This window comes from Grus americana, chromosome 3 (genome assembly GCF_028858705.1).
Source record: "Grus americana isolate bGruAme1 chromosome 3, bGruAme1.mat, whole genome shotgun sequence".
Classification (NCBI taxonomy): domain Eukaryota; kingdom Metazoa; phylum Chordata; class Aves; order Gruiformes; family Gruidae; genus Grus; species Grus americana.
The window spans coordinates 89,710,729-89,723,671 of record NC_072854.1 but is presented as its reverse complement, the minus strand read 5'-3'; the positions used below and the strand labels follow the sequence as shown (position 1 = coordinate 89,723,671).

The following is a 12,943-nucleotide window of genomic DNA, read 5'->3' as shown; positions in this document are numbered from 1 at the left end:
AGTCATAATTACTTGCCTGATTTAACAGCTGTGCTTTTTGAAGAAGAATATTCAAGAGTTGATGGATATGTCACACCTTTTCTTGGCTTTCCCTCTACAAAAAACAAACAAACAAACAAACCCCCCAAACCCCCCAAAAAATCATTAAAGATCATCACAAAAAAATTTCTAAGTTTTCTTGCAACAAAACTCCCATCTAACATATGTGTTCAGAATCAGATCCCACTTCTTTACTACCCAACTCATTTTCGTAAAGATGTCTTTCATCTGATGGCAAACTCTGAAAAACATGCCACTAAAAATACCAATAGAAAGCATGAAAACATGGTCCTGCAAAGGATTTGAAGAGGTCAGTTAGTTCATTCCTTTGGTCTCAAATGATGTTGAGCATAAGGGGACTGTTCCTGAAGGACATCTGTATAACTCATACTTAAACCCACAGCCTCCTTCGGCAGCCTTTTCCAGTGCCTGGCTATGCAGTTGAGTTAGAAAGCATGTTTGATGTGGAATTCATTTCATCATGCACATGGCATTCTTCTCTGAACCTCACTTTTGTAACGTGCCATTTCTGGCAACAGTCTTTTGCAGTAATAACAGTGAGAGCAGGCTGTGCTTGTGTGTGGGAACATATGGTACCTATATTTAGACCTAAAATGAGGGTCCTGTCTTAAAACAATGAGGTACGTTTCTCACTTAAGCTTTGAACCACAAATCTTTTTAGTGCGGCATCACACGCCATCTCTATTGGCACATGTGGCCATGCAGTTTTGGGGGCAATTTTTATATTCCCATGTATCGCTGAATGAAAAGTGTTGCAGAGGAGCCTTGGGTACAGAAGACTGCTCTGGCCTCTAGGAGTTGGTGGATGTAGGACTTTCTGGACCCTGGTGACTGTCTCTTCAAGCAGCTGTGCTGTGTCATGTGTCTGGACCACCTCAGGTGAGACCTACCTCCACCTCCTGCAAAACCTGAGTCATGACGGTCATGCTAGGTTTGCTTTCCTTTATTCCTTTGGTGGATTTTTTTTAAAGGTTTATATGGCACTGCAAGCATGCCAGTTGTCATCCTGGGTGATTAATCCAGAGACTGACAGCACTGAACAGAATTAGTTGCTACAAACGGAGCCATTTCTGGGACCTAAGGGCTATTTCCCCTGTGATGGCAAACAAAGAAGGGTATATGCCAGAGCAACTGGTCCTCTGTGTGCAAGGGTGACCATGGAGCTGGAGAGGCACTGTCCTTTGTCCCTTTTCATATTTCTTTCTCCTTTGTTTTACTCCTTTCTGAAATTTCAGATGTCATTAAAAAAAACCCTAGATGAAAAAGTTAGTTTGAGATACTAATGAGACAATGATGTAAGGAGCTATTCCATTTCTCATTTACAGTGGTAAGAACTGAGAGAAGCTCCACTGAAGTCAACACAGATCTGCCAAAGATCAGAGCTGGCAAGTTAGCATGCAAGGACAAGCTGGAAAGAGCTTCCTCCTTGCCCTCAGGTCTCTCACAGAAACTGGCCTAAGTGAAGGGCAGCAGGTCTTCGCTTCCAGTTCCCTCCGAGCCAAAACCAGGATCAGGAGCCGAGCAGAACTAGGGAGCTCTTCTGCCAATTTGGTAAAAAGATAGAAAAGTTATATGGTTGCAGATGATTTCTAAATTCTTTATCCCCAACTGAGGCAGAGTTGTCAGGTATGAGCGAGATACAGCAATAATGTAATAATCTAATTTTAATTTATATTATTTCTGTGCTAATCTGATTTCTAATGCAAAACTGAAGCCCACTGCTGTGCAAATAAACTAGCTGGCATGGGGGCTGGCAGGTCCCGGACTCTTGGGTTTTTGATCAACAGCAACTTTCATTCCATATGTGATCAAGAGGTAGGTCTGAGGCCTGACCTGAATGCGGCCCTGCTCTCTGGAGCAACGGTAATATGCCTTTCCATTGTCTGGAAAACATTGCATCTAGGTCGGAGTTTGCTTAACATACTTAAAAATGGGTTTACATGTGGGCTGTAAACCTCAACTTCTGGCCGTTGAAGTACAAGCTATGGGGTGGTGGCTGCTCACCCTCTCATGCTTATTTGTGACTAGCAAACCCGGAGGTTTAGGACTCTATTTTCTTAACCCACTAGCTGCAAAACTCCCACTAAACTGAATGGAGTCATTCAACTGAGTGCCAAGGCATTTCAGTGTTTGAAAGTGAATACCAGCGCATTTGCATACCTCCCGGTGTGCTGGCTGCTTTAATCCCAGAGGGCAGACCTCGTCCCCCACCACCCCCAAATCACACCACTTCATTGCCTGGGTCCCCCTAGGATTCCTTGTCTATGCTCTTTTGTGTGGATGCTCATTCACAATTTAAACATCACAAACTCTTGGTGACAATATCCTAACTAGGAATAAACTGTTGGCACATTTCCAGGGTACAGTATTGCATACAGCGTATGGGTCTGGTCTACTGAAAGGGAATTCGGCTGGAGAATAAGGGACTCAGTTCAAAGTCCAAAGCTGTCCTGAAATTAATGCCTTAGGTGACTTTGTATTTTTACTGGAGAATGCTCTATGCAGCTCTGTCTTTTTATGACTCATAATTGTATAAAAAAACCCTCAACTGATCTCTTTTCTGAGAGTGAGATCTGTCTGCATTCAGCCTCAGGCTGCTCAGATGAATAGCACAGCCTTCCTGGGGTTTTAGTCTCCTAAATTTCTCTCTAAAATTCTAAAATTTCCACATTTTCAGTAGGAATAGCAAGACTTTTCTTCCTATTTATATATGAAATAGGATATGATACGTTACATGATTTGTTAGATTTATGCTTAAGCTAGTTTGTAAACTAAGTAGTTCCACTGATATCAGTGAGAGCACTCAGCATGCGTAAAATTAAATGCATGAGGGACAAATCTCATCATGCCTACACATACCTGTCATCTCCTCTTACATGTGCTTGTAACTTTCTCTTGTACCTTCTTTTATAGTGTCTCATTAATTAAGAATAAAGATTTGTTACTATAAATCAAATAACAGTTCAGTTGGGATAACAACTGAACAGCTGCTGAGGTAAAATAGAAATCTTATTTCCCATTTATGTACCAGAATTACAATGTGCTGTCTGTTGGGAAAAAACAGCAACAGCTATTCCAGGAAATTCCTACTCATCCAAAATAAATCCTTCTCATAATGTGGTGTACCCATGGCAGAATGCTGTAAAAAGCGCATCCAAATATATTAATGCAAACTCCAGACAACAGTTTGTTTTGGTCAGTTTCTGAGACCTCCTTTGCTGTCCACAAGCTTTCATATGAAAAGAACATTTCTTTATTTTTAGTGGCTGTTCAGTTGCTTGAACTGTTGATTTTTCCAGGAACGATCTAGTTTAACATCAGTTGGTTGTACCTATCCCAAACCTTCAAAAGTGTGGACCAGCAAGAACTGACCCACTGTATGGATGCAGCAAGAAATCAGATTTAGAAATTGTACATAAAGCAATGTAAATTAGACTCTCCTTTCACATGGGTAGGATGAGTGCAGGTAGGTTTAATATAATCTGAAGCTGGTGTAAAGGGGATCTAATTTACAAAAAAAAAAAAATCTGTGAATTTTGTCAGTGAATGCAAGTGAGTTGCTGTATGTACTATGGGGAGAAAGAAGAACGATCATTAAATTAAGGTGGATTTCCCAGCACTGAGTAGATATCAGTGCTGTTTGGCTAACAGAGGTGGGGAGAATTTATAACATACTTGGGATCCACCAAGAGACTTGCTTAATATAGGGTTTGCATAAATACAGTGTGGCTCCATGTGGCTTGAGATGGGTTGACAGAAATCAGAAGTTGCTTCAGAAGATGTGAACTCAGGTGCAGACTGAGGATGCTTCAAATGGCCAAAAGGCCCATTATTCCCTTAGCAGCTCTGCTGACTGGGGTGGAAAGCAAAAGCAATACGAAGACCTACCCGTCAGTACCGAGGCCTGGATTTTACACATCAATAGCAGGGATTTAGGTGCCCTCAGAGCGTCGACCCAGACTGCCTGTCACCTCCTGCAGTGGGCTCAGACCTGCGCTGGGCTGAACCGAGCACACTGCTGGTGGGGTGTGTGGCTCTTTGCGGGCTGTATAGGAAGCCCAGAATAAAAACCGCCTCAAGTGCATTATTCATGCTAAAGGTAGGTCGGGTGGGCCTGCAGTGACTAAACAGGTCTTTAAAATGAGAAGGCTGCTTCCCCCTCTGTCTGTTGCTGCCCGACTGGTTGGGCAGCAGGTAGCAGCCGTGGAGGGCAGGCGGTTCTGGCGCTCCACCATGGTACCTGACACGAGGAAGGACTCCCTCCAGCGTGGTAGCGACAGTGACCGGACCCCGTTGGAGAAGGTCCCACGGTAACCTGAGTGGCCAGCGACTTTCTGGACGAGGATCTTCCCACCAGCATTGTCGATTATACCACTGCAAGGGGAAAACATGATATCTGAAGGTGAAAAATTCCACCAAAAAAACTTAGAAACCATTCGACAGTGCAAGAACTATGACGTGTTCAACTTTTACCTTTAAATTAGGAGCTATAGTGCAGCTGTGAATCTACTGCTAAGTTTGCTGCTAAGAAATATTTGTGCTTCTTCCAGACAGAGAAGAGCAGTTTGTTACAAAGTGCTGTCGGGATCTGTTTGCTCTTCCCACTGATCTACTGGTCCTGTGTTTAAGGTTGACCTACTTGCACACAAGAACAAGTCTCTGCCTTCGTTAAAATTCCTGCAAGCTTGATTGAACAACTGAAGATACAGGGAGAGGTACTTGGGAGTTTTTGGGCCAACCATGTGAAGCGACCACGACTCTAGAGGGGTGGTAGGACTCTCAGTAATGACACTGTGCAGGAAAACAAGTAACGGGCAGCAAACAATGGTGAAGAATATGTTAGACCTGTAGCTTTCTCTGATGACTGCAAGAAGCTGCTGGTAAAATAACTGTAAGGAAAGGAAATTCACTGTCTGAGGAAATGCAACATGTAAGCTAACAAAGCCAAACCCAGCTTGCAAGCTGAAACCCTCACTGCAACAGTACAGGCAGCCAGAATTTGACTTACGGGGGAAATTGCAGTTGCCGTTGGTATTTTGTAACTTCCCTTCAGGACAAGCTCTGCAAGCAGAGACAAACGATTTCCATTGTGCACTAGTATTTGAAGGAAGAATTTGCTGTTTGAAAGCCGGTCACCTGGCAGTCATCTCCCCAGCGAGGGGCTGAGCAGCCAGAGCTGCAGCCAGGAGGTGGCAGCCCTATGCACGCAGGCACGTCAGCCTGTGCACTGCCTGCTGCAGGGGTAAGGAGGAAAGTTCCCAAAGCTTTCACTGTTCAACTTTACTCAAGGTCTCAGCTGTTTCACAGAACTGGAAGCACTGCAATAGCTCAAGTAACTCCAAATGAAGTCAAGTTGTCAATCAGACTTTAAAATTTCTTACTGCATTTTCAGCTGAATGCGTCCTGCCTTTGCATCCTGCCTACAGTTATGGTGTGTTTTGGTTGTGAAGTTATTCTCCATTAAAATTTTATGCACATTTTTGCATGGCTAATAAAACTCTGCAAAATCTGTGCTATAAAATTTGTATTATACATTTCCTCATCCAGTGTCCTTTTCTGTGGCAGGAAAGCACATTACTCAGGCTTTGATGTCAAGGACAGTTAAATTCAAATCTGGAGAACCAAAGCAATCCCAGAAGAATGAGAGTTATATGTATTAATCACTGGTGATATGCCTATTATTTCTGAAGCTTTATTAGTAGCAGCAGCTCCATCCCTATCTTCCACTTGAATAATAATAGTACAATAGTAATTTGCTATGCATGAATGAGAGAGCTGCAGATCTCAAGACACTTCTCCAAAGGTTGAGAAACGTCTTCAAACATGACTGATTTCAATAGGATTGACAGCACTTTATAAGATTGGATCCATTGCATCACACATGGTCTTTCTTGCAGGTTTTCTACTCGAACAGCAGCCTGCCATCAAACCTACACGGCAGTGGGAACTTTAAAGGGTTTGAAAAGCCAAGGGCTCCCACACTGAAATGATGGTTTTGTCTGAGTGCCTTGCTCATTTAAACTCACTCACCTATGAATTGCAGCATTGCACACACTGGAAAAGGATGCATAAATGTCTGTGCCATAAACACGGTGTTTTACATCTTGACATCCAGGAGGGCATTTTGCAATGAATTCTGGATTGATTATCTTCCCCGCCTTGACATCGCAATCGATCTGGGGTACATCTGTGAGTGCAAAATCTTGGTAAAGTCAGATTGAATGTTTTCATAGCTGAGTGATCTTGTCATGAAACAACGAGTAACTGAGTGACAGGGATGCCTTCCTCTTATGCCTTCGTATCAATGGGTTTGGGATACAAGACATGCCTATGTGTTCTGCATCTACAATATAACACATAATAACCCCTATACTGAAGGATGTGGCTGTAACTAAGGATGGCAGAAAGAAGCCCGAAGATATTTCTGACCTTTAGTGTTTGCTTCTCTGAAGGAAATATCCGTTATGACACTTTGCTGGAGAGAGAAAGAAATGTAGTTGCCCAGGCTGTCGTTAACGTGTGGGAAGGAGGGGGTAGGGGAAGAGGTGGCTGTGAGTCAGGACTGGGAGGGACTGTGCACACACAAGGCAGGATCCTTCCCAAGCCTCCTGCTGTGCTCTTGTAGCTCCGTGCCATCTATAACGCCAGGCTACAGCCACATCCTATTATCTTGCCCTTAATTTTTAAAACTATTTGCTGGGTACAATTTACTTCGAACAAGGGGTTGAAGTGTGAGTTCACAACCTCGCAGCAGGCTTGTTTGTCAACTAAATGAGCAAAATAATCTGTGGACAGAAATGCTCTTACAGTGACACAGCTGAAAGTTATACATCCTAGTGTAAAGGATGTGCACCACTTGTCTCATGCTAATCAGCCACATATGCTTTGTGTTACAGCAGGTCCATGTCACATATTTATGTCTCTCTGTGAAAACCTTAGTGCTTGCTTAGATCCTTGTGTGGTACCTAATGACCTATGAACGCACATTTTAGTAGCGAAGTACACAATTTCCCCTTTACACCCATTCAGTAGCACACACTTAGTGATTTGATTTCAATAAAAGAATCTGTTAGTTAACACACGGTCCCATTGACTCTGCAGACACTTGTGAAGAGTTACCAGAATATAACCTCACTTTGCACTTTTTTTATGCATCAGCCATGCCTGCTGTAAAGCAGCCAAGAATGCTACTGGGACTACTTACACAGCTTAGCTTTTTTCGTCTTCTTTGTGGCTTCCTTAGCTGCATATGCGCATACAAGAAACGCACCTAAACCAAAGAAAACATAATATCAGGAAAAAGGGGGACTATCAACATCAGTCATCACAAGCTCCTGTGCATGAGATTTCCCAAATTTGAATCAACGGGTTGAAAAAATGAACTGGGAATAGTCTCAGCCATAGCTAGTTTCTACTTGTTGGTTAACTTCACAGTGAAGATGGTATCTACTGTAGGGCAGTTTTTTGAAGGGGTTTAAAGATCAGTTCAGCTCACGTATTTATTTGTAGAACTCACTATCAAAAGATGCCATTGATGTCCATGTGATCCAGAAAACCACAAAAGGCCCCGGTATTTCCACAAGTGGTGGAAACTCTTTTTAATCGGTGAGATAGAGATGTCAGGGAAATAATATGCTCTGTGCATAAAGCAAGTGGGAAGTTAGGGAGAGAAAGATCCTTCTGAATAGCCCCGCAGGGAGGTTATCCTGCAATTGTCCATTGTGGCATTTCATTCACTGGTGGTAGCGGCTATGGGATACTGGGCAGCATTATGGACTGTATGAGGTTCTAGTGTGGCATGTCCCAGTATCCTGTCCCAGCAAGGGCACTGATTTTTTTCAGTAAGTAGAATTATGATTCAAAAAGTGTAATAGTAAGAGAGACATACACTGTTATGTTAAAACATACATCACAATATATGCATCCAGATAACTGTGTTAGGTTTACTAGCTAAGTGCATGACATACAAAACCTCTTCATTCATGCTTATTTTATAAGCGCTATGTTATGGATAATTAAGACCTTCATTACAAATATCTTGACCTTCCTACGCACCTTTCCCTTCTCTGAGCTTTCAGAGGGAACTGAAACTCTATAAGATGTGTTGGCTGATCCTCTCATCATTTGTTAAGTTAATCTTACTAGAATATATAACAACAGTTTTATTTCTTTCCTTTATGCTCTTCTCCCCCTAGACAGGTTGCAGAGAGTTTACAGACTTAATAACTCCTAGAACTTGCTCAAAAGAAAAATCAGTCTCACAGTGTCTGAAGTGGCAGTGTATAGATGCAGTACTGAGGCCTTTTGTCACCGGTGCAGTTGTGTAACGAAGGCAGAACTGTAGTTAGAAAGAAAAGGAGAGAACCAGTGGAAAATAAAGTGCGAAGTCCCAACTATATGTAATGTTAGGCATAATTTAATGTGGAGAAAGTAATTTGGTCTCAGTAAAGACAGAAGAACTACATAATTAGCTATAAAGTTGAACTAAGAATGGATATCCTGCCAGACTTGAGGGTCCCAGCTAGAGGGAATATTGCCTGTGAATATCACAATTAAAGTCATACAGCACCGTTAGGCTACGTGGTGGCTGGATCTCCAGCAAAGGGAGTCAGGTAAGTAAAATACACTAAGAAAATATGCTTGATCAACCAGATTGTTCGTGTAAGATGAACTGCAAATTCTGGAGTCTCTACGTGTTCCCAAAAAGCAAGATCCTGTCTGACTGCCAGGGGAAAGAATATAAGACACATTTATAGCCTTTTTCCTTTGGCACCTTCTTGTTCTTGGAAAGAGGAAGAATGCAGAGAAAAATTGGGAAGGGATGCTCCCACGTAAGAAACAGCTGATTCTTCTTTGGTGGGAATCTTTACATTACAGACATTTTTCAGGCCCAGTTGTGCCATCTGATATGGACTGCATGCAGCTGGTCATGTACTTACAGATCTCTGCAAATAATTAATATTTTTTCTAGGCCAAAATCAAGAAGTTTGGGTAGCCCATTTCTGAAAAGCTGTAAGCCAAGGCTTACTCCACCCACCACTGAGAGCTTCATCAGCTGCGGAGTCCAAAGGGAAGAGAAGGAGCCAGCAGCCACTGGTCAGCCAGGACAGGAGTACAAACCCACAAACTACCAATTGCAGCACATCAACTGTACTTACCAAAGAAGGTTGCAATGACTGTGGCCTTCATGGTGAGTAAAGCAAAATCTGGATGTGTCACTAAGGAGCACTGAAAAGGAAGAGAAGAGCACATCAGGCTGCATTCGGAGGTATCACAGATGATACTGCAACAGTGGGGGAAGAGGGACTGTGCACTCTTCTTTAACCTTTCACAATCCTCACATGCTGCGTCCTCTTCTCATGCTTTGTAGAGCAGCTGATGTCCCCAGAGGAGATGGTGTTTGGGCTGTGGCACTCCCATGGGCTAATTTTCTACTTCTGTCCAAGATTTGCCTTTTGCCTCAGGAAACCAAGATTTCATTCTACATACTTATTTCTGAAGCCAGTGGCAGCAGAGGGCATGATGGGTACGGACAAGCTCTGACAGCTATTCAAGTTCATTCACTACTCTTCTAAGGCATATTGACAGAATTGCATTGTCTGCACAGCAGACTGCACTGTTTAATCTCATAAAGATGCGGGGAACATAAGTCTGTCTGCTCCTGAAGAACGTTGCATAAAGTATCTTGCAATCGTGCCATCATTTGTGAGCCAAATGACTGGTTTCTTTCCTTTTCCGAGGGGAGTGGGGGGGTGGGGGGGTGGGGTATGTGTGTGTGCTCGTGCACTCACACCTGAGATTAAGAGGACTCTGTCAGAACATCTGGACAATGTTGTCTTCTGGGTCTCCATATGTGATTCCTGACTCCTTCCATCCCACAAGCTCTTGGCCAGGCTACCAGAATACCAACTTCTCAGAGACAGCGCCCCTCAGCGCCTCCTGGGCATCACCTCCCATGCTGCTTTTGCAGTTGTTTGGTGATTAGGGAATCCTGGGTTAGGTGCTCATAATTAATCTCAGTCACTAAAATGCTATAAGATGCTTGAAAAATACCAGAGTAGAAAGTCTGAGAGGGTGAAAATATTTGTGTGTTGTACAGGAAAAGCTCAAGGATCAAAATAAACTTGGTCTTTAAAGAAACTGATTACATGCTTACAAATGGAAAGATTTGTACTAAAATATAAATTAGCTTTCTTTCAAGGAAGAAACTACACAGAATGTTAAAGCTGCAAATGATCAGGAAAAGCAAGATATCTCCCTCCTGGGAAACACGGCAGTGGCAGATTTCACATAGGGATTTGTGTACTCAGAACCAGGGCTTTGTCTGCCCAGAAGGAAGTTTAGACTGACAAAGTAGATACAGGAGAGAGAGAGAGAAAAAAATCAGTAATCCGTCTTCATATACAATATTTCCACATTTTTAATTTTAATTGCTCTTCTTTTTCAAGCAAGCCATATGCTTCTTGAGTGAGGATGACTAAAACAGTATGCTAGACTAAACTGCGTTCAGCCAGTTCTCGGTCTATATAATTTACAACCCTTTGTACAGGGACCAGCTGCACCTCTGATTTCTGCTCCTGTGCTGCGATCAGAGAACTTCAAACGCCAGGACATACTAACAGTATCACTTCCTAATAGTACCATGTCTTTCCTTAATGATCTCCCTAAAACAACCCTCCTGCGAGGCTGCTAAAGCTGAAAGCAACAGAGGTTGCTGAGAAGACACCACGCTGAATCCTGGGGGTGTGGAAAGTGGCTCACCTGTGTCTCTCTGCAAACCGATGGGCAGTGCAGCTGGGGTGACCCCAGACTGTACAAGCTACAGCAGCAAAAGCAGCTAAGTGGTAATGTTCTGCTGTCGCTGTTAGTTTCCGTGAAAAAGCCTTGCCCACCACCTCCTGGAAGAAAAATCCATTTGAAGCATTTACTGCAGTTTATTTCCACTGTGAAGCTGCTAAAGGAAACAGTAACAGGCTGCAGAAGAGAGTGGAGACTAATCAGCTCTGATGCTTTCATCTTCACTTTTATGTCTCAACCCATCACCACATCATGTTACCCTTCAAAGGTATCAAAAAATTGCCCCCCCTCACAAAAAGTTCTCACTTCAGGTCAGTCCCAGAAAAAGAAAAAGAGTTGCAGGTCATTTGGAGGACCACCATGCATCATCAAAGACTTTACTGGCACTGACTTAGGCTTTGGAAAATGCATCTTACTATGAGCATTCCCCAAATCTGCAGTGAGTAAATTCAGCAGTGGCATCTTTGTTTAAAGTCAAAGAGAGCTGTGAGAATTTGTCCTGACAGTACTTGGCTCGGTGCTGAGGTATTTTCATCTCCAGCTTAACTAGAGTAGAAAAGGTTTGCGATGGTAAAGGATCCATGTAAAAGCTGGATTCATGGTTAAGTTGCTGTGTCCTTTGTGGAGAGAGTCCAATACTACCTAACGTTTCCTGTCTCTCACAACGTATAAACCACCTCTACCACCGATGCTGCACAAGACTTCTCATTGCTTTCTGAAGGCCCTGCTGTCCCCAAGCCAAGGCCAGCCACCCCAGGAGCCAACCCAGTCCTTTTGGGTGGCACTGTCCCAGACCTGGCTGTAATTGCAATCTCTGCCTAGTCTGCTGGTATTGCTTTTCAATGCAACAGAAAGTGTCTGTTGGGTTGTTTGGGTTTTTTTCTTTTATAAAATACTATGAATTTCCTGCAGAAAGAGGCCAATAAATCTAAAAGGAGTTCATATGTAAAGCCTATCGGCAGACCCCTTAGCCTGCAATAACAGGTATTTTATCAACAGGAGAGTTAACAGAAGCATTTACACAAGGCTGTTAGATTTACTTAACAGATTTGTTGTCATAGCTACACTCAAAAGCATCCTATTGTGGACTGTCTACTTTTTTCTGGTGCAGTTTATACTAGTATCCTGATGGAAAGAAATTATAATAGCAAAGAAACTTATTTTTGCCACTATATTAATTTGTGCATTAGGCACTGGTATGCCAGGAGAAATGCACAGACATCCTGTGACACAGCTCTGGTGGCAACACTCTCAAGGGAGGTCCTGGCCTTCAGACCTCGGGCTGTCACGTGGGGGAAAGCGCAGGAGGATTTATGCTGCTGACCTTTAGTGCCTGGCTTGGAGACTCCAAGCTTTCCGTTGTGGGAAGTCTGTGTGCATTCATTGTATTTGGGGCCTAGGGAGTCACCTGATTTAAGTCGTATGAGATCTGCTATACTGGGTACTAGCATGGCACCTGCTACTTCAAAATGGTAAAGGGAGTAACAGCCCGGAATAAAATAGGGGGGTTTTTTGTTTCTCTGGGAAGGAAAGGGAAAGCAGGGCTCTCTGATCCTGCAAACAGACCCATGCATATGACAGGCTTTTTAGTCCATTTAGATCCAATGGGAGGTTTTGGGATGTTTCATCTGTAGATCAAGAACGATACTTTGGTATTAAACACACAGCTATTGTTCCTTTGCCAAATGAATAGATCCCATTAAAACAAACCCAAAAGTTTCTGTTTTGGGTTAGTCTGGAGTATAAGCTTTGCTGAGATTTGTCTTTACCAGATTTCCATTAATGTGGTATTTGCAGTCCCAGTCAGTACTGGTAACTAGTGACCATTCAGTATTAAATCTCCTAAACTGCATGCTGGACCTTTGTTTATCAGAGTACGTTTTCTCATTGGTATCCTTCAGACTGCCATAACAGAAGTTACCCTTATACTGGGAAAGCAGTTAAGTATGTGCATTACATTAACATCTGCTTAAATCCCAGCTAAGTCAAGTACGAATGTAGTAAGAAGCATCTCCTTCAGTGTTTTCCAGTGCAGGTGCTATTCTACCTTTTAAAATCAAATTTCTATTTGAAAGAATGTTGATTA

At 42.8% G+C, this 12,943-nt stretch overlaps 1 protein-coding gene across 5 annotated transcripts in view; it reads right to left on the bottom strand.

The window, feature by feature from the left end:
- VIT (vitrin) overlaps positions 1-12,943 on the bottom strand; it is a 55,405-nt gene that overhangs the window by 30,373 nt on the left and 12,089 nt on the right. For 4 of the 5 annotated variants that reach the window (XM_054820863.1, XM_054820862.1, XM_054820865.1 and 1 more), the window contains 5 exons: positions 9,219-9,288; positions 7,265-7,330; positions 6,091-6,247; positions 4,301-4,434; positions 17-94 (listed from right to left, as the gene is read on the bottom strand). In XM_054820863.1, coding sequence (XP_054676838.1) covers positions 17-94; positions 4,301-4,434; positions 6,091-6,247; positions 7,265-7,330; positions 9,219-9,249 — 466 coding nt within the window. In that variant the 5' untranslated portion in view covers positions 9,250-9,288. Of the gene's footprint in view, positions 1-16; positions 95-4,300; positions 4,435-6,090; positions 6,248-7,264; positions 7,331-9,218; positions 9,289-10,821; positions 10,856-12,943 lie in introns of those variants that run through there. The other variant, XM_054820864.1, reaches the window with a different exon arrangement.